The 19,998-nt window shown below is 36.3% G+C and overlaps 3 protein-coding genes across 3 annotated transcripts; 1 reads left to right on the top strand and 2 right to left on the bottom strand.

Moving 5' to 3' along the window:
* Nucleotides 1-1,354: 1,354 nt before the first annotated feature.
* Nucleotides 1,355-7,003, bottom strand: LOC116132147 (biotin--protein ligase 2-like). The gene is made up of 9 exons (XM_031417807.1): nt 6,678-7,003; nt 6,524-6,585; nt 5,946-6,094; nt 4,991-5,111; nt 4,623-4,778; nt 4,486-4,531; nt 3,395-3,461; nt 2,929-3,005; nt 1,355-1,551 (listed from the first exon to the last, which is right to left on the bottom strand). The coding sequence occupies exons 1-9, from the start codon at nt 7,001-7,003 to the stop codon at nt 1,509-1,511; spliced, it is 1,047 nt and encodes a 348-aa protein (XP_031273667.1). The 3' UTR covers nt 1,355-1,508.
* A 395-nt stretch (nt 7,004-7,398) lies between these two features.
* LOC116132110 (histone-lysine N-methyltransferase ASHR1) lies at nt 7,399-11,820 on the top strand. Its single transcript, XM_031417784.1, is given in 23 exon segments — nt 7,399-7,536; nt 7,620-7,646; nt 7,649-7,720; nt 7,723-7,760; nt 7,846-7,977; nt 8,111-8,165; nt 8,271-8,297; nt 8,300-8,397; nt 8,764-8,851; nt 8,911-8,949; nt 8,952-8,995; nt 9,243-9,353; nt 9,456-9,496; nt 9,498-9,538; nt 9,616-9,658; nt 9,660-9,725; nt 9,840-9,936; nt 10,191-10,242; nt 10,245-10,259; nt 10,712-10,779; nt 11,095-11,158; nt 11,161-11,193; nt 11,196-11,820. Coding segments are annotated over 23 exon segments (1,434 nt in total). The 5' UTR covers nt 7,399-7,439; the 3' UTR covers nt 11,282-11,820.
* Nucleotides 11,821-11,902: 82 nt separating this feature from the next.
* LOC116132148 (serine/threonine-protein kinase MPS1) lies at nt 11,903-18,900 on the bottom strand. Its single transcript, XM_031417808.1, is given in 14 exon segments — nt 11,903-12,205; nt 12,207-12,300; nt 12,303-12,383; nt 12,386-12,421; nt 12,424-12,495; nt 12,498-12,699; nt 13,048-13,061; nt 13,064-13,108; nt 13,111-13,193; nt 13,332-13,558; nt 14,130-15,169; nt 15,342-15,752; nt 16,275-16,290; nt 18,826-18,900. Coding segments are annotated over 14 exon segments (2,460 nt in total). The 3' UTR covers nt 11,903-12,141.
* Nucleotides 18,901-19,998: the final 1,098 nt, after the last annotated feature.

Raw genomic sequence — 19,998 nt, forward strand, 5'->3', positions numbered from 1 at the left:
ATCATTAAAAAGATGTCACTTGTGCATCAGTTAGATGTCGTGTGTGACAGTCACAATACAGGGGATTGGCATATCGAATAGAACAGCCTGCGACAACAATATTATATTTCAAGGAAGACAATGTCACTCAGTATAAATCTATGACTTTTCACACTTAAAAACTCTTTTAACAGATTTAGTAATCTAATTCTGTAAGAGTCACTTTGCAAGCACAGACGTATCAAACAACTTTTAGTTTGCGTTTTTCTTCAAGCAAATCCTTTTTAATTCTTCTATTTGAAAGTTCAAAACATGGAAGACACTACTACTAGTCAATAAATTTGTGACTCTTAAGATTATCCCACCATCGAATCTGATTAGGCAAAGGCATCAAGTGTTGACATCATGATATCTAAAGGATAAGATATCAATCACAAATCTAAAACAGCATAGCGCAGGCAATCACAACTTTGAGTTGCCGTAATGTGCGGGCTTACATTATAAACTCTCCGCAAGACAAGCAAGGACAAAAGCTGCAAAGTGATATGCTTTTGGTGCACAGAGGGACCCTAACTTAGAAATGGAACCTAGAAGCCTTCATGTATGACAACCAAAAAGAACGTAAGGGCATTTGTATTACCTATACCTGCTTTTGTCAGACTTTGTCAATGACTAAACCTCAATTTAGTTTCATCAAGTGATGGAGACAATGTCTGTCAACTGTCAAGTGGACCTGATGGGCTGTGGCCACTCCAATAATAGAACAGCTAGAACCTTCCTCTCAATGTAGAATTTTGTGCATGTGAAGCTGAGTGAGTCTCTTTCTTTTCATACCAACAAAATATAACAGACACAAACACAGAGACACACAGAGAAAGTAAAGAGAGTGACAAGCGAAGAATGAAAGAAAGAGAGAGAGAGACAAGCAACAATCAGAGGACATACCCATGTCTTAGGGTCGGACTACACTAGTGTCAAGATATCCCCAGTGAAGATCATTGCCTTCTTGAAGAAAAGCTTCTATTTATCCTGCATGCATGTTTCAACAAATCAACAGTGATAGAGGTTAAACAAGTCACGTCGACATCACAATGATGGATCCATGCCCAATAGCATAATACTGAGACACCTGGTTCATAAATCATAACGGGTCAATCAATTATGGAGAAAACAATAAGCTTAATTCAATTATTATCAAATAAAGATGATGGACAATCAATTATATAATTCCTAATTCGTATCAGTTGATAGCTGGCAAAGAAGACATCAATTTTTCACCAATGAAGGATTTCTTAGCAAAATCAAGACCATAATTTCCATATGACAGAACATATGACCATAAATATACAATCTCAATTTAAAGCTGTACAAAACATTGTACAAGAGTCTCATTTATTAAATCTGAACTAATGGAAATAGAATAAGTATTGGGACAATGAGACAAACATAAAAACAACAAAAAATCTTCAGTTCTGCACATGATGCAGCGTGACAGTTTCCTCCAGTGGAAGGGTACTCTGAAATCTCCTTCATTGAAGTTTTCTTCTGATAAGTCCTTTGAAGAAGTCAAAACTGTAGCCAAAGGAGAAAAAATGGTATCAATACTTGTTCTGATCTATTATTCAAGTTAATGTTGCATTATGCATATACAAACCACAGCATCCAAAAGTATAACTGCAATGAAATTTTAAAACGCTATATAAAGCTTTATACAATCATAACATCCAAATGTAAAATGCAATACAGCTTTAAGAAGGTTGTACTATGCTTTCCTATAATGTCTCCATGGCAGAAATATGATATTCATTCTGGGGGAAGAAGACCCTATTGAAAGTAGAGTTAGCATAATATACATCAATAATATCTGGGTACTTTTTGGAACAGAAGTCAACCAAAAAAAAAAAAAAAAAATCCTCCTTCTCTCATCCATAGGAATTCCCGTTCCTATATTCTACACTGCTTATAAAGAGATTTGGGAGATCTGATAAAGAAGAGAAGGCTGAAACAACAGATATTCTTGAAAAAGGTCTTAAGGAAGGGAATTGGGAAATCAAAAGCAGATTGCCATATCTTCAGAAGGCCAAAAAAAAAAAAAAAAAGGATACTACGCTGAAGATTAGCCTAGGAAGAATGTTTATGACTCCACAGAAACAAGAGGTAAATCAATCAATTGAACATAGTGCCTAACTTGACTGTTTGATATCTCAAATAATATGCCTGACTCTGAAGTTTAGATTAATGGCCAAACACAAGCTTAGTAGACATGGTTCTGGTAAGCAACAAAAAACTGATAAATAACAAGAACATGAGTTTAAAATCATCTATAGAACCCTCTGATATACCAGTGTTTTCAAAACTGACCAATCCATGAGTATTTTCATCATTCATTAGCATATAATAGACATAATCCACATACAGATAGATAACTACAAACTAATTTAAAAATTACTATTCAGCAATTTACTTCTCTTCTTCTATGCTTAAGCCACAAAAGAGTAAACTTAAGAGTTGAAGTAGTTTAGCCAGCACACCGCCTACACCCTTTGACAGTCTTTTTATATAATTTTGCAGGCTGACAAATATTTTCCCTCCAATCAAATATCCAGAGTCAGCAGTTATAAACATACACATTGACCAATTGTTTTGCTACATCAATAGATATATGTGTGGATTGTCATAATTATGCCAATATCATTACACAAAGTGTTTTTTACTAATTATTCCTTTGTAAAGATCTGGCCTCTGTGTAAGAAAGGAGTACAAAAATTTTCAGGCAGTGGATGTGAGGTTGATGAGAAAACTGAAGATATTAATCTGAAGATCTGGCTTCATATTGTTCGTGATAGCCTATTTGCTCTACTTTTAACTTACAAATGAAACATTAAGACAATGTAGTATATTTTCTTCATGGTGAACGGAATCAATGCAAAAATTATTCGTACAGTCTACCTATTGCCATCAGGATGAAGCTCACACATTTGATTGTCGTCACCAATTGCTAACAAATATCCAGATGATGTCAATCCCTGCAAATAGAATCTAAAGGTGAAAAACACAATATTTCAAGCTCTAGCTCTGAAGCATTGAGCTACTTCTACTCATTTAGCACCTTAGTAAAGTGGAATGGCACATATGTTAGTACCGAGCATCAATAAAATTCAGTATAATATATCTTCTAAATTGCAACCGGACATATGTCATTTTAGGTTAAGGATGTACATGCATTTTCTTTTGCATCCTTACCTCCAGCCCCCTCAAATGCAAACCAAATACACTGCTCTCCTGGTGTAGGGAGGATTTGATCCCAATACAAGTGTTCTTACCAACTAACCAGAAGCACAAAATCATCTAGACATGGATGCATATCAAAATTTGCATGACAAAACTTATCATGAATCCTTTAACTCTATCATACCTGAATAGTCACAACACTCTCGACTACTTGGTCCTCATTCTTATCCTGTACAATAACTCTCTGCCCACTGCACACAGACGAAAGAAATCACCACTAGAACAAAGCATTATGCCATGTAGGTATGCAAAAAATGATAAATGTATCATACAAATTAAAGTTTGGTTATTTCGAAAATAAAACAAGCTCAAGCTCACTTGAGTTTAGCATGCACCATCTTTTAAATTTTTCTATAATGGTCGGTCATGATACATAGCAGCATATATTTAACCTTCTAAATGAATGCACAGTTCACTGCCAGCATAACTGATACTGCCACAGTTTTAACAGTCTACACATCTGCACTAGAATCTAGATGTTAGATTTGACATTTATCATGTCGTGAAGCAATAACTTGGCATCACAACAAAAATGAACAAAAATGGCTCTAATTTGCCATCGGAAAGAATATTAGTAAGATTGGGTAGGAGGACACAGTTTGACCCTAAAACAAAGGGAGCGTTTATGAGATGTTTCTACGGTCAAATACTTCTAATCTTATTCTTTTAGCCAGGAAAAGATGTTAGTCTTCAGCATTAGTAGTTGATTTACTTTGAACATATTAACTCACTTCTACCTATAATGTGGAAAATCAAGATAAAACAAAATATCCATTAATGAGAAATTTCAAAAGGTGAAGAAAAACACATTTGAAGACGAGTGAACGTTAGCCAGGAAAACCAAAGAAAAGAGAACTGGAGTTAAAAAAACTCCTGAGAAGATAGTGCAAACACCAATTGGGGAGAGAGAGAGAGTAGGTCAACCTCATTTAGTTATGCACAAGAGCAAAGAGTGCATTCAAGTGGAGGTAAAAGTTTCAAGTATACACCATTGAAATATACAGGAATGTCAAAAACAAAAAGGGGATGCGGTGAGAAATGTGGCCCAAGATTTCACCAAAAGGTAAAGCCTTGACAATGCTAAATGCATAAAGAGCATTTCAATCATGGTCAAGAGGCTTCTTAAGTTGTTACAAGTACAGACAAATTTATTTTCGGTGTACACAGACAAAAACTGCAAACTATAGAAAAGAGTAATCAAAATGTCTGTGTCACCTGTGTAGCCAAGTCTTATAATATAGCTCCTCAAGAGTTTGAAATCCTGCAAGCCATGCAGGAAAGAACCAGGTCTATTATCATTCCAATGACATTTCTGAGAATGGAAATGCCGTCAATTTGAAGTATTGATTTACCTTGTTTTATGAAAAGATCATAAAAGGTCTCAAATTTATTAAAAAAAGCTGAAAGGATATCTTCTCTCGTGTACTGGTAAGCAGAATTGGACAACTTTCTGAGAACTTCATTCAAGCATGTTGTTGGCTCTTCATTACTTACATTTAAACCTATACCTGCAAGAACAAGATGATCGACTAATTCTATCATGCGTGTATATGTGGATTAGCAATTTTAAAATAGGTAACAAAAACCAGAATCTAAGTCATGAAGGTGAAGAAAGCTTCAAGCAGAATAATTTAGCCAGTTACTAATACAGAATTCAAATGCATCTGCTTCATCATCATCCAAAGGCAACCATATTACTATCAAAGATAAGTCTATTTACCAGCACTGACATTGAACTTCTTCAATTTATATGTTGAAGTGCACAATATGCCTCCAACTTTTAGGCCATTTAAATATAGATCATTTGGCCATTTTATTTTAACGTCAATGTATGGTAATCCCTGAAATACACAAAATTTTGAAAACAACTTTATCAGTGCCTAGCACTTTAAAAAGCTCATATAACAAAAATTCAGCAATACAATCATCATATATGATGTGAAAGTTCCAAGAAGAAAATGTACAAAGAAGAAGTAAAGAAAGCAATCTTTTGCACATTACAAAATCTGATCATTTCCATAGTAGTTTTGGCTTCAAAATTGTTAAAAGTCTTTCTAAAATGAAAAATTTTAATGAGGCCAGATACTGAAGATTTTGGAATTGCATAATAGTTTTCAGGTTTTGATTTTGAAGTATGGTGCTTAAAAGATTCAGTGCTTTAAGTAATGCAACACTCCTTTAAGCTTGTTCCCTCCATATGCCTGACAAAGTAACCTAAATACATTGGGCCACTAAAATGTTAACTTTCAGTGCAAAAAAGTTTTGAGAGCTTCACTCTATTCTGAATGAGAGCACAATTTTTGTTTTTCGCAGTCTTTTGTATCAACTGAATAGCAAAAGCTTACTTGGTTAAATTTTAAAGTTGCTGCATATTAGAAGCTGCAATGAAGAACATATGTTCTCCAATGTAAATATCATTTTTTGAAACAACATATAGAATGTCTTGATCAATCACGAACATGTTTACCATTATACACTTTTGCATATAATTACTCTTTGCAAAGTTGGACTTACATAGCTTACTTAACTTATGATATTTCTAGTTGCTCTTGTAACTAAGACAGACTGAAATTCAGCAACTAGCAGCTGAAAAAAATTCTGACAAAGTAGATCTTTTGACCCTGTTATCCTTTTTTCTACACACAATAGAAACAATGCGTTTGTGCAACACTTACATGTCTGTCACAAATATCTTTTATAGCCTCTGTGAGAGCAAGAGACACCACATACTGTAACAAAGGCACAATTCTTCCATCCTCCATTTGTATAGTAAAAGAAAACATAAGGCAACCCTTAGGAGACTCCCATGCATTCTTTGATCGACCTACATAATTAAACGTCAAAAAAATCAGACAGCACTCTTTGATCATAATTCTTTGATCGACCTTCATAATTCCGTGTGTAAATGTTTACAACTCTGTTTTAAAATTTTTGTAAGGAAAAAATTATTGATACTCCATCCTATCATGACAGTTATAGGATTAACTGATACTAGTTCAGATATTATGTACCATGTGTATCACTCACAGCTACGTTAACCACAACTTGGGTAACACATATTGGCTAGTCTTAAGGATTATCTCTTAGGTTGTGCACCACTTGAATGTCTATCAAATAAAACCATTTCATTGTACTACACAAATTTATCTTTCCTTCATATCATGATCGGAAGTTTCAAAATGAACACTCGTGTAAGAGGAGTTTATTAAATAAAGCATATGAATATCGTGATAGTTGAATGCCTCATTCGTACCTCGCCCTTTAAACTGAACATCAGCAACACAAACCGAACCAACTGGAAGCTCACAGAAGTTGCTGTCAAAAACTAAAACAGAGTTCAGTATTTGATAAAAAAAAAAAAAAAAAAATCAGGTATTCATGCACAGTTGAAAAAAATATTTACATACTGAGAAACAACGTCGTGCGTAGAAGACAACTGCGGAGACCAAATCAGGAATTGACCAAATTGATTGGTGGAAAGAGAATTCATGTACAGTTCAACATTGAAAGACTCTTCTTCAACAGGTTTACCAATTTCTGATTGCAAAATTATTGAAACTTCACTATTATCAGGGAGTTTAAGAATGTTATTAGCCTTCAATGACTTAGCAACTTCATTTTCAGCCAATGACTTTCCACATAGTACCAGCGTGCCAGAGAATTGCCATCCATTGCTGAACAAAACAAATGAAAATAAAATAAAAACCTTGCTCTCAATTGAAAGTCGATTCATTAATACAACACCGAATCCAACCTGCTGTAGAGACAGACGGAGCCTTTATATTTGCAAACACGACGCGTCGTAGAGAGTGAAAAGACGGAAAAAATTAGTGGTGAGACGAAACGCAGGCAAGTCGTAGTGGCTGACTCTGTTTCCAGGAGCTTTAAGACGGAGGAAACTATTTGACTTAAACTTAAGAACAGCGTAAATTTGTTATTGTCACAGACGCCTTGGAAGCCGTTTATTTTATTTAGCAAGACACGCATCACGTGGGACCGTGCTTTTGATTTCAATTTCGATGATCTAGCGGATGTATTGTAACAAGGTGAAGTACACGTGACCCTAGCAAGTATATATATAATATAATGTATTGTTTAGTTTATAAAACGCTCGCTGTTAGAAAAGAAATTAATTCCAGGCTTACTAGAGTGTTTTGCGTTGAGCATCCATGGAGCAATACAGACGGCTCTTCAAGACCGGGGCTATTGTTACCGATTCACCTGAAAAAGGCCGTTGTCTCTTTACCACCAGAGATTTCTGTCCAGGTCTCTCTCTTTGTCGATATATTTCATTTATAGAAGTTTCATGTGTTGATTTGGAATTGATTTCGTAAGCATTTGTACTTCAGGAGAAGTTATTTTAAGTCAGGAGCCTTATGTTGTGTACCTAACTCCTATTCGGAGTCAAAATGTGACGGGTGTTTCGCGTCGAGTAACTTGAAAAAATGCTCACTTGTCAGGTTGTGTGGTACTGTGGGAGCGATTGTCAGGTGCGTGAAAGGTTTCAACTTCTATGCGTTCTCGCTCTTTCAAATCCTTTAGTATTTCACTAACTTTTCTTGTAATAATTTTCAGAAACTGGAGTGGAAGTTGCATCGACTTGAATGCCAAGTTCTCTCTAAGCTTGACAAGGACAGGCGAAAATCTGTTAAGCCTTCTATTCGTCTCATGATAAAACTCTATCTTCGGAAATTGCAAAGTGAGAAGGTAATTACTTTTTTTTTTTCACTTTGTATAGTTTGTGATTTAATTTTGTCATATATTCATGTTTTTGCAAGCTCAGCTTATTTTTTGAATTAATGTAATGCAGCTTTATTTATTAGTTTGTTTTGACTGCCAGGTTATCCCTACTACGGCCATGGCACATTACAATTTGGTTGAGGCATTGGTTGCTCGTATCCTGCTGAATTTGTTTTTTGGTTTCAATTCATGTCGTGCTATTTTCAGTTGCTGTAAATTTATAGGTTCAATGCTTTTTCTTAACAATTTGTCTGGTAAAGACATGTCGGACATTGATGAGAAGCAGTTGTGCTATATGCACAGATGGCCACCTTGTCAACTTGATTCTTCAAGGCAAGAAATCAACATTAAAGAATTGCGGAAAATTTTTCCAGGTTTCATAGATAAGTTGTGGTTTTTTATAACTTGTTCCTTATAGTTAAGCGTATTACTTAATCTCCCTTATTAGTTTAGATGCCAGAAACTGTATAACTTCCTATTTTATTATGTTTCAAAAATTAAGATTGCAATTAGTTATTTGGAATTTGAGGGTTGCTTCAAAACTTAAAATGGAATCAACGAGGGTGTTTAGGTTGTGCTGTAAACTCAATGGCTACAAAATAAATTTGCAATCTTATTACTGATTGATTCTCTTATTTCTTTTCATATACATCTACCAAGGCAAGTTGTCTCGGTAAAGGTTCATCTCTGTAGAACAGTCCTGTTTTCTGATGAGTGATACTGACATCTGTCAATCAACTATATCTAACGCAGCTTGCATGCAATGCACTAACCATTTGTGACAGTGAACTGAGACCTCTGGGAACAGGACTGTATCCTGTCATTTCATTATTAATCACAGGTAATTTCATTACTTGATTTTTAATTTGTTTTTATGCTTATGCTAGTCTTGCTAAATAGTTCTGGTGTTGTAGCTGCTGCCTAACGCTGTTTTAGTATTCGAGGAAGATTGGGTTTGGTGCGTGCCGTGCAACATGTCCTAAAGGTGCTGAGGTAAGGCATGGATCATGTGCTTTTTATTTGTAAGAGTTTACATTAACCATTGACTATTGAGAGTATCTCTAATCATATGGATTACTAGTAAAACCTGCTTGTTTAATGGACATATCTGGAACTTATCCTCTAGAAGTTAATTTCACTGGAAAGTCAATCTCAACCAAAGCGCAATTTTTTCTTTCTTAATCTTTCTGTGCTGCCAAGTCTGAGATGGTGTGCTTTTCTAATCCTGTTAGGTACTGATAAGTTACATAGAGACTGCTGGAAGCACCATGACAAGGCAAAAGGCTCTCAAAAAACAATACCTTTTCACTTGTACATGTCCTCGCTGCATCAAATTGGTACTTGTTACAGTTAATTTAGTGTTTTCTTTTAGTTGATCTCTTGTTTCTTTCAGCATTGTGTTCTCATCCCTTTAGGGGTGGTTAATGAAGCTTATATTTCTGAAGGCGTTTGAAGTACAAAGAAAGTTCATTCTAGAAGGTTACCGGCAAGGATGATAGATGCAGTGGCTTCTTGCTTCGTGATTCTGGTATGAAACTACTAGCAGTAAGTCTTTTAGATGGCCCATTAACTGTTTTTATTTTCTTTTCCTGTTTGAATGTGCAGATGACAAGGGATTTACATGCCAACATGTGGCCTTTTTAAGAGTAGGAAGAATAAAAACTAACTAGTGAAATCAAAGCATTGTCAAACATTCTTACTTCTATGTCCATGGAGTTCCTTTTCTCTTCTTTTTGGCCACAATTGGAGAAATATTGTCTCGATCATGATGACACAGTTTATCTACATCTATAATTTATGATGACCTTTGACTGACTTTAGACAATCAGAAAGTCTTTCTATCTATAGAAGATTGAAAAACTCCAGAGGAATTTGTGCCATCCCTTTTCAATCAGTTTGATGCAAACTCGAGACAAACTTATAAAGGTATCTTTTGGTTTCTTCTCTATTTTCTAGGAAATCTTGTTTTCCACATGTGGACTTATAAGTTATATGCACCATTGAGTTTACCATTACATTCTGTTTCACATGGCATTTAAATTTAGTCCTTGATTTTTTCTGAATTAAAAAGCTATTATTTCATAAATTATGGTTGGAGGTAAAGATTCCCGATTTTTCACAGATGGACTTTTAGCAATGTGTTGAGGTTGAGAATTAACAATTTGAAATTATCTCGTCAGATACTGATGGAGGTAGAAGATTGGAGAGAAGCTCTGGCATATTGCCGGTTGACATTCCAGTGTATCAAAGTATGTCATGTTTTCTGTTTTTGAGTTAAACAGTTAAATTTAGGATGATGGCTTTTGTCTGCTAAAGATTAATTTGAAGTTGGAAGAGGGAAATTCTTCCAACCAATTTCCACGAACATAAAATTTTCTTTACTACCCCTGGTAAATATTACGGATTGATTATACATACTGGGTTTTACTGGTTTTATAACAGCCCAGAGCTTGCTTAAATTTCTCGTTTTTAATTGCAAAAGGTTCTTGAGATCCTTGAAAAAGCTTCCATATCAATGGTATTGTTACAAGTAGGGTTACTGTATTTATCTGGCTAAATTCTTGTACTATTTCCAATATGCATCAAATTTATGTGTTTTGTGTGAAATCTCGAACTAAGCAATCATCTTTTTATTTCTGGCAGTGAGATATGTAACTTTTTCTGCTGCTAGCTTCCGAATTCTCTTTGTGTTTGACTGCAGGAGTATATCCTGGGTTCCATCCTTTGCTTGGACTGCAACACTATACCTGTGGAAAACTTGAGTGGTGTGTGATTTTAATTTTATATTTTGCTTCTATTCCTCTATATGTCTCTTAATTTTGTACTACCAAACTGTTCTTGTATATTTGATATTTCTCTGTGACATCAACTCACTTGTTTTGGTTGTTTGGATGATTGGCATGGGGAAGAGTTATTGAGCTTTAAACGTCTGGATTTAGCTCACCCACAAATAGGGTTATTGTCTTGAGTTGGATGATCTATGAAATGTTATTAGTTATTTTGTTTTGTTGGCAGAGAGAGAGAGTTCATAAATGGCTTAGGTATGCTACACTTGTAGGCTGACATCTTCTATCATTGTTTCAGGTTACTCGGGAAACAGAAAATGCAATCAAATCACTGACCAAGGCAGTGGATATATTGCGAATTACTCTGGGACAAATTCACTTTTCATGAAGGAACTCTTGTGAAGTTGGAGGAAGCACGTGCTGAAGCCTCTACAAACCTTCATTGGAAGATTAGTAACAATTTCTACTCCCACAAATTTCCGTAATACAGGAATTCTCTGTCTGTCATCAGCCATTCGAAGAAAATATGGGCTGGCCCGAAAGAAAGGACAAGCACAAGATACACCTCTATAATTCAGACGAATTCTCTGTTCAACCCACAACTGCAGTTTCCTTGCATCGAGCTTGTAGCAGAGTTTGTTTACATACACTCTCCAACAGCAACCAAAGATTAAATGGCCAGAACCACTGCAGCACCTGATTGTCTTTTGTCTCAAAAATAGTGTTTTTCTTTAAATTTCATTTTAATTTATGAGAACTGTGCTTTAATATTTTAATTGTGATTCAGAGGACTACTAAGGATATTTAGCTGCATTATCTTCTAATAAAGGTGAATTGCGTATTATCTCCCAAAGAGTAACGTGAAGATGATTACTAGATGCTGTGAGGTGAGCAGTATAGTGTTAATTCACTAGGTGGTCTGTCTATTAACCGGAAGCAGGACGTTACGAAATTAAACGGCCTCGGTTTTCTGTAGCATCCCCAATCTCTGTCGACCATGATCACTTTTATAAACTCGAGTCATAATCGTATATCTCAAGATAAAATATCATTTAAGGTAGGACTGATTCCTACTTATGATGTTGAAATGTATTCAATGGTGTTTTTTGTACATAAATGTGTTCCAAACTATTAACAAAATCACACAAAACAGCAGCCGTTCTACCAGAAACAGGACCATGTCATGATTTGATTGGAGCATAATTTCCTTTCCAACTCATACTCCAAACTTAAAACACACAACAGAAATGTTTATACATAGCTACATATCCTTCTAGCCTGAAACATTACTTCACCCTGTTAAACAATCTAACATAATTTACACTACTGTCTCTACCTGTTCTCTTCATTGATCTGATAACCGTTTTTGGAGCTCAACGCAAAGCTGTGACATTTCAGAAAGCAACTTACTTGTTGGTCTCTTGAGTTGATAACTGGCATGTTATCGGCATGACTGGGTCCTTAAGTAGTTGACTAAGCTGACAGCATAACATTGAAGCTTCCGGCCACTGGCACAAGATTCAGCCAGAAGTTCAAGCAGTTTACAGTTTTGGTCTTGAGATGGAGATTGTTGGGATGGGATTGGGGAACAAGGAAAGGATGTTGAAGGAGCTGAGGAATCCTCCCCTTTCATTGCGGTCCCACGCAAGACACTTCTTCATAAGATCAAGAAGCCATGGATTGGAAACTGGTTCATACGTATTTCATGGTTAGGATCTGTTATAACTTTAAACTTGGCCCAGAAGGTTTTATAGTCGGAAAAGGGTGTCCTCCCATACACCATTGTGTAAGGATGCACCAAGAGACCATATATCTGTGGCCGACCACATTTTATCACGTTTCCATTTGCGTCACTTTCATTGCACATGAATGCTTCAGGTGACATGTAGCTCAGGGTACCCACCTGCAGTAATAGAAATTAATTAACTGAGTGAAGTGCATCGAATCCAATAATACTGACTACTCTCCAGCTCAACTGGAGACTGATCATAATTACATCACATCAGGTGTGTGCACGCCATGATGGCAATACTATGAACATGCATTAACTGCCACTGACTTTTGGCAGAATATGAACAAGAAATTACCTTGTTAATACAAACTAAACACAGATGGCAGAGGCAGTACTCTGTGTTGACAACATCCATCAATCAATTGTGCAGCACAAAATCAATGAAATTTGCATCATGTTCCCATGAAAATCTACCAGAAATTAATAAAAACATTAACGAGGGCCATGAGTAAGGATCACCTGTGAATCCCTTGGATGTTGTTTGTATCACTATTTATGGCTTTGGCAATACCAAAATCATTAGCTTTAGATAACCTTTGACAAGAAGGAAATTAGCTGGCTTCAAACTAGAGTGGACAATACGTTCCTCATAATGGTGTTCACAGCTTCAAGTTTTGCTGCAGAGTGTTTCAACAAATTAAAGTCAGCCTTGTGTTTCTGAATGGTGAAATTCAAGGCTAAGAGCAACAAATCATCACATATTATCGAAAAATGAACAGCTTATATAGACGTTGAATTACAACCCGAGATAAAGTTTAGCTAAGAGGACCTGCCAGTAAAATCGAAGCCATTTCTGTTCTATGGTCTGATTGGAGCCATCCATTTCCTTCCATTTCTGGGACAGCATATGAGCCAAATCAATTTCCCCATACTCTAGTACCATGTATATATATCCATCATCCTTGACTCTACCGTCTTTGTTGCTCATGGAGCCATTCAAGACTTCTCGAAGCAAAGTTTTATCTGTCACCTAATACCAGAGAGAACATTGGATACTACTCAACCAAAAAAAATTACTGAAGTCCTATTCCAAGACTAAGCCTTGAAAAGCATATAACTCAGATAAAAGATAACTCAACTTATTTGGACAATGATAACTTTCACTAAAATAGTCCTGTATTATTTTTAGGTTCATTATTTCAAATTCTTTATGTTACAACCATTAACAAGGATTGACTTCTAGTAAAGATGTTATCAAAAGCATTAAAGGATGTCAAGCAAAATGGCATATTTAAACAACAATCCCATTTATCCCAATGCTTGAAAAAGAGCTCACACCGGGTTCTAGCTTTTCTCATCACATAAGGATATCATACCATAAGAAATCTTCATAAATAGCATCAATCAAATCTAACATCCCACTCTAAGATGAGAGCAAGGAGTCCAATTATCAAATTTTGAAATAGAATCAATGCCTATAGTGGACATTGAGGGTCAAAATCCAACAAATTATTTTTTTAGCAATAATTTAACTTTTGCAATTCATTTACAATTACCACAAATAGACATGCATTTCAATTACTTGGGTTCAAATCAAGTACCTCATAGTCTATTAGCTGTATAATATTGTTCTTTCCCTTCAACTTGTTTAAATACTCAATTTCCTGACAGAACCCATATGCAGTAGCATAATCACGACCTTTAAGCTTGATTTTCTTAAGTGCATAGATTGTACAGTCCGATGAAATGACTTTGTGAACCTCACTGCTTCCTCCGCTACCTATCTTGCCAAGCCTTTGATAGAGCTTTCCATTGACTTTAAAGAACAAGTCAGGATCATAATTTCGTTTACGAGGTGCAGACACTCCTTTACCACTTGCAGGCTTTTCTTGCTTTTCAGGTTTAAAAGTCTCTAACTTCACATCAGATGAAGAGCTTTTGGACGATGGAGCCTGAGATTGTACATTGGTGATATGGCCTGCAAGTTGACGCCTTTCCATTGACTTATCATCATGCAGAGAAAGATCCTTGGGGATACAACTTTCCTTTATCACATTGCCTTGTTGCTCCTTTGACAATTCATGTTCCTGAACTTCAACTCTGGTGTCAATAACAGAGGTAGAAACCTGGGCACTGTTTGCTGTCTGATCAACTTGAATTCTATTGATATCTTTAAGTGAAGGACATGAAGGCTGCATCATATCTGCTTGATTTACAGGCTCGGAATTCATATTGCAATCTCCCCGAGGTTCTCCAGCACCATGAGCACTGCCATCTTGATAACGAGAGCAATAGGTTGTTGAATTCAGCATGGGTGCTGAAGTAGAATGGATTGATGTTGAGGTGGCACATGATGAGCCTACAACAGAAACTTGAGTAGCAGGCTGACTTAGAAAGTTTCTAAACTGGTGCAGCTGATCCTGGACAACAATTGTTCTCTTTGCCAATGAAGAAGAAATTCCACCATCAGGTTTCAAACTTATGTCAGATTCTGTGTTCAGCAAATGCTGCTTGGAATCATTATTCACAACAGTTGATGCTTCTACTTGATTGCTTCCATCCCACTCCATTTCTGTCAATGCAAGGGAATTCATATGAGATGATAAATTCTCCATTCTAGTGGCCATTTGGTCATCGGCCCCTGCATGTTAAAAAAAGGCAATATATATTGCAGCGCATAGTAACAAGCTAACAATTATACATAACACCTAAAATTCAAAAAATATCACTGAGAAAGCTGCAAAAGTTGCACTGAATCACAGCAAATGGAATCATAAAATAACGATTCAAGATAAAAGAAACTAAGAAATTACCCTGACAACTGGCATTGTTTCCAAGTGAAAACTGAACTTTTCTCTGACCTTCATCCTGTTGAGACGCTAAATGGGATGGATTAATTTCTTTACAAGAAGTAACAGCTTCAGGACAACCTCTCTGTGCATCAAATGGGTTAAAGTTGTCATCAAATGTATTGGTGATAGTGCCAGAAATTGAAGGAGGTGTAATGGATACATAATCTTGAGTTTCCCCAACAGCAGCTGCTGCAGCTACATTCTTTGTCTTAACAATTGAATCCTTCACTGCATGATCCTGACTGAATCGAACCATGTCTTGAGTTTTCTTTGTGTCTGCACAAGGACCCACATTCGAACCCAAGTTCCTTGATGCTTCACGTTTAGGAACTAAACCACGCTTGGGCATTATACTATTTGACTGCATTGTACCTTAAAATTCCTCATGTAAACATAATTAAAAATTTAGGGATATGAACAATCCTCTAATTCAAAAAATTCAACATTAACTTGCAAAACATTATCTAACTGGTCAGCAGCCTATTGTAATTTCAAATTTTGCTTCAAAACCTGATAGTTCATCTACTCTTGTCAAACCAACAACTCTACAAAACAGATTGGATTAGGATAAAAGAATGGTCCAGAGTTTGCCTCAAATACTTAAGTTACAATATGTTAACGCTAGTCTAATTGATATGAATAAATTTTTTCAAAGTAAAAACAATCTAACATTCTCTACTAACTTGCAAACCTGATTACAAATAAACTCTTATAGTGTACATAGCAACTCTAAACTAGTTGTATACATCAGATAACAAAACCCCAAATTCTAACTTCATATTTAAACAAATATCAAATTTGGATATCCTAATTCCAAAAGAAACCCTAATTAAATAATCCTCAGCGAGAAATAACAAATTGATAATCAGATTAACCCATGGAAGGGGAGTATACCTAGAGGACGGTGTCGCTTGAANACGATAAAATAAACCCTTCAGTAATCACCTCTATTCTCATCTACGGAAACTCAAACTCATGAATTCGTATTTCAACGAATTCTTCATACTCTAAAGTTGACGACAAGATAAACCTTTCAGTAATCACCTCTATTCTCATCTATGGAAACTCAAACTCATGAAACTCCTTTTTACACTCTTTTACCATGAAGACAATATGATGGTTAATATCTTTACTTTTATTGTCATTTTTAATCTTCACTCGCGAATTTTAAGTCCTTCTGGAAAGAGGGTGGAACACATTGCAGATCAAATACATGCCCATTTTGTAAGAGGGAGAGATACAGATGGTTGGGGCAGGGTAAAATTCATAAAATCGATTCTCATTTCTTGCCTATAGATTAATCACATGGTTACATTACATACAAAAAAAGAACTATTTATTCGTTTAGTGTATTCACTTCGACACATTGTTATTCTTTTTGTTGTTCTCTCAACTCTCTTCTGGCACAAAAAAAAGCCCATAATGAGGAACTAACAAAAAAAAGAAAAAATGAAGTGTTCGGCTCATATGCACACACAAATGATGCACAGGCCTGAAATTGCAGCTTCCCAGAAGTCCAAAGAAAAGGGCCTCATGGTTCAAGTTGGGTAACAATGAAGCCTCAAGCAGATCCAAACTCCTCTGCAGGAACTCAATGGAGTGTTTTCCTCTACCAATTCTTCACTTTCTGTTTCTTCTAATAATTCCTCCTCCTTAATGGTGGATCTTTAGGAATGCCTTAGGAGATTCTCTGGCTGTTATGAGTGTGAATGGTGGTTGATCCTGTTCTTGTAATACAGAGATCCTACTCTGAGAGGTAGTATTTATTCTTGTCCTGAATGTTGAGATCTTCATGAAGCTGAACATTTGGAGCTTCATCAAGCTGTTAGACATGCTGGGTGCTAGCTTCAATATTCTCTCTAACTACATCTATTAAAAAAAGGTCTATTATTCACAAAATATGTTTTTTGTTTAGAACCAAGTCTATTTCAGCACTAAATTTTAGACTTTTCTGTCTTAAAATTTACTTCAATCCCTCTTGGACTACATGCATTTTTTTTTCACACTTTATCATTTATGCGTCTCTTTCTTTTCAGTACCAATTCATTGTTCAATGCACAGTAACCAATTTGACTTGTCTGGTTTGTGTACTAAAATCATTATCGAACTGGGTCCAGAGGACACAAGCAGAACATAGTGGAAATCATATTCCAGTCAGCTGCTAAAGAAACAAGCACCCATATGACAGATGAGACCGAATCCTCAAAGTCCACACACTCAAAGAACCATTCCAAATTTGAAGAGTACCGAGACTCATCAAGCCAAGGCCCCAGCTGCCAAAGACCCCTCGTGCATAGCAGATGGCAATGAACTCCTCAGGTTCCACTGCACAACCTTTCATGTTCACTAGGCCTAAACGCTCATCCAACTTGTGCAACTCAGTTCCTCACTGCAATGTATGTCATTATCAAGAGCGGCTTTAAAGTTTCCCAAGAACCCAATAAGATGTCTAAAAATGGTATTTTGACAACTGCAACAAGTGGAAAAGCGCATGAATCTGAGTTGAGATGGAAGTGACACGGAGCCATGCTTGTTTGCAGGGTAATTGCAGGGAGAGTTAGAAGGGAATTGAAGGTAACATGGAAGATTATGACTCAGTGGCTGTGCCATGGGAATGTACTCGAATTTAGATGAGCTGATGTCTTAACCCAAAGGCCATTTTGCCTTGTTTGTTGTTACTACAGAGGGTTTTAATTTTAATCAGTTGAATCTAATAACATTTATTTACCTTGTAAAACTTCTTTGTTTGTTCTGGTTGTTTGATTTGGAAGTAAAGCAATTCATAAATCTTTGATTCTTGAAGGGAGTAGTAGATGTACACGTGCAGTTGGATGGCTCGGTGGTAGTAATGCTTCAACATTAAATGATAAAATTTTCAGGACCATCTTGGGAGAAATCACCTTGATAGAGTTATAAATTTGGAATTGATGACTTTTCTCAGTTTCCACCAACCCAATACGGGGCATTAATCCACACTTGGGCATATAAATAGTGTGTAACAGCAAGGATAATGGTGCTGGTTTAATATCTAGGAACAAAATTATCAAAGATACAAAATTGTATGTGTTAGACATTGACCACCTTGAGTTTTACAATCTTGGATCATTTACAAGACAGTGGACGTGTTAATATGTAAATGGGGTGATTATTACATTTTAAAATTGCCTTGAAATGGAAGATGCTTTTGTTCCTTTCCCTTCAATTTAATTGTACATGAAATGACATAACGACCATGACTGTGAATTAAACTACCGCAGAGATTGTTGGGAAGAGAAGAAGAAAAGGGTAAAGCCAGAAGGCAAGGTTGATCTTCTTGTCCCTGTCTGGTGTCCTTTCGTTTTTTGACCCCTCACCAAAGTCCAAGATCATATTTTTGTCTCTTTTTTAATTATAACCCCTTATTTCACACGCTCCTACTTCACAGATTCAATTTAAAACCACTCACCACGATGTAAAAGACACAACTTTCAGTTATCTCTTTAACATAATATGACGCATAAATCTCATGTTTTTCATCCATTATTACCCAATATGAACCTATGGTACACAATCAACGTTTACACACGGAGTACCGTCAGTGATTCCAGCACAAAAAGTGTTGTTGTACATCTCTACATTCATGTAAAAACGATCTCTCTTCAAGGTCAAACTCAATGATTTAACCTAGCCACCTAACTTGAATATTTTATGAAATAGTGAAATGGGTTCCTAAACAAAGACTAATGCCTCGTAATCACTGAAGTTACCGCAGTGAAGGACTGAGCTATAATTCAAATGGTGGGTGAAAGCTCTGGAAATTGCAGAGGCTAGTGCCAAATGGACACCGAGCAGCTTAGTGTTTGTTCTCTGGGCTTTTTGTAGCCTGTATATAACGGTCGCGCATGAGTTATTGTTTATGGGTAACATTGATTTGCCGCCTAGATTCTGCCATTCTGACTCTGTTGTACTCATTGCCTCATGATTTGAGGTTTCTGATCGTTACGTAAGCAGCATAAAGGCTGTGGAGAAGCACTACGTATCCTAAATATTAAACAATTCCTCCTTAATCTAGAATTTAAAAGAATCCAAATGGGATGCATGGATTCCACAGCAACCCACGGTATCCGGTTTGGCCATGTAATCAATGTCATTACTCATTAGTCAACATTTCGCTAGAAAAATGATGACTCAGCTCGCGCCAGAAGGAATTTTTTTTAATACAAGTCTGGTGTTGCGTAGCTTTTGTGCAGTGGTTACAGTTTACAGTCATTGGAAAGAGTAAAAAGAAAGAAATACACATGCTGGAGAGGAAAACACATTCATAATGAGGACATTGGGAGAAAGAGAGTGTTGGTGAATGATTGAAGAAGAAAGCAACGTAGTATGAAAGACTGAAAGTCTGGTTTAAAAATAGGCAATTACCACAACGTGGTAGGTCTCAAGATTGGGCTCTGCATTAACATGATAAAGATAAAGAGGTGGTGGTGGGTGGGGTTGCGGGCTACCACGACTATCTAATAGGTGGAGCCTACCCACGTTGCTTGTTGACACGTCCTAATTTTTGAGTCTAGACCAGAGTCGACTCAATCCTATCCCATCTTACTTCTGTGTTAAAAGGATATTTATTGCTTGAGACAAC

Source organism: Pistacia vera, unplaced genomic scaffold, assembly GCF_008641045.1.
Source record: "Pistacia vera cultivar Batoury unplaced genomic scaffold, PisVer_v2 Contig249, whole genome shotgun sequence".
NCBI classification, from domain to species: domain Eukaryota; kingdom Viridiplantae; phylum Streptophyta; class Magnoliopsida; order Sapindales; family Anacardiaceae; genus Pistacia; species Pistacia vera.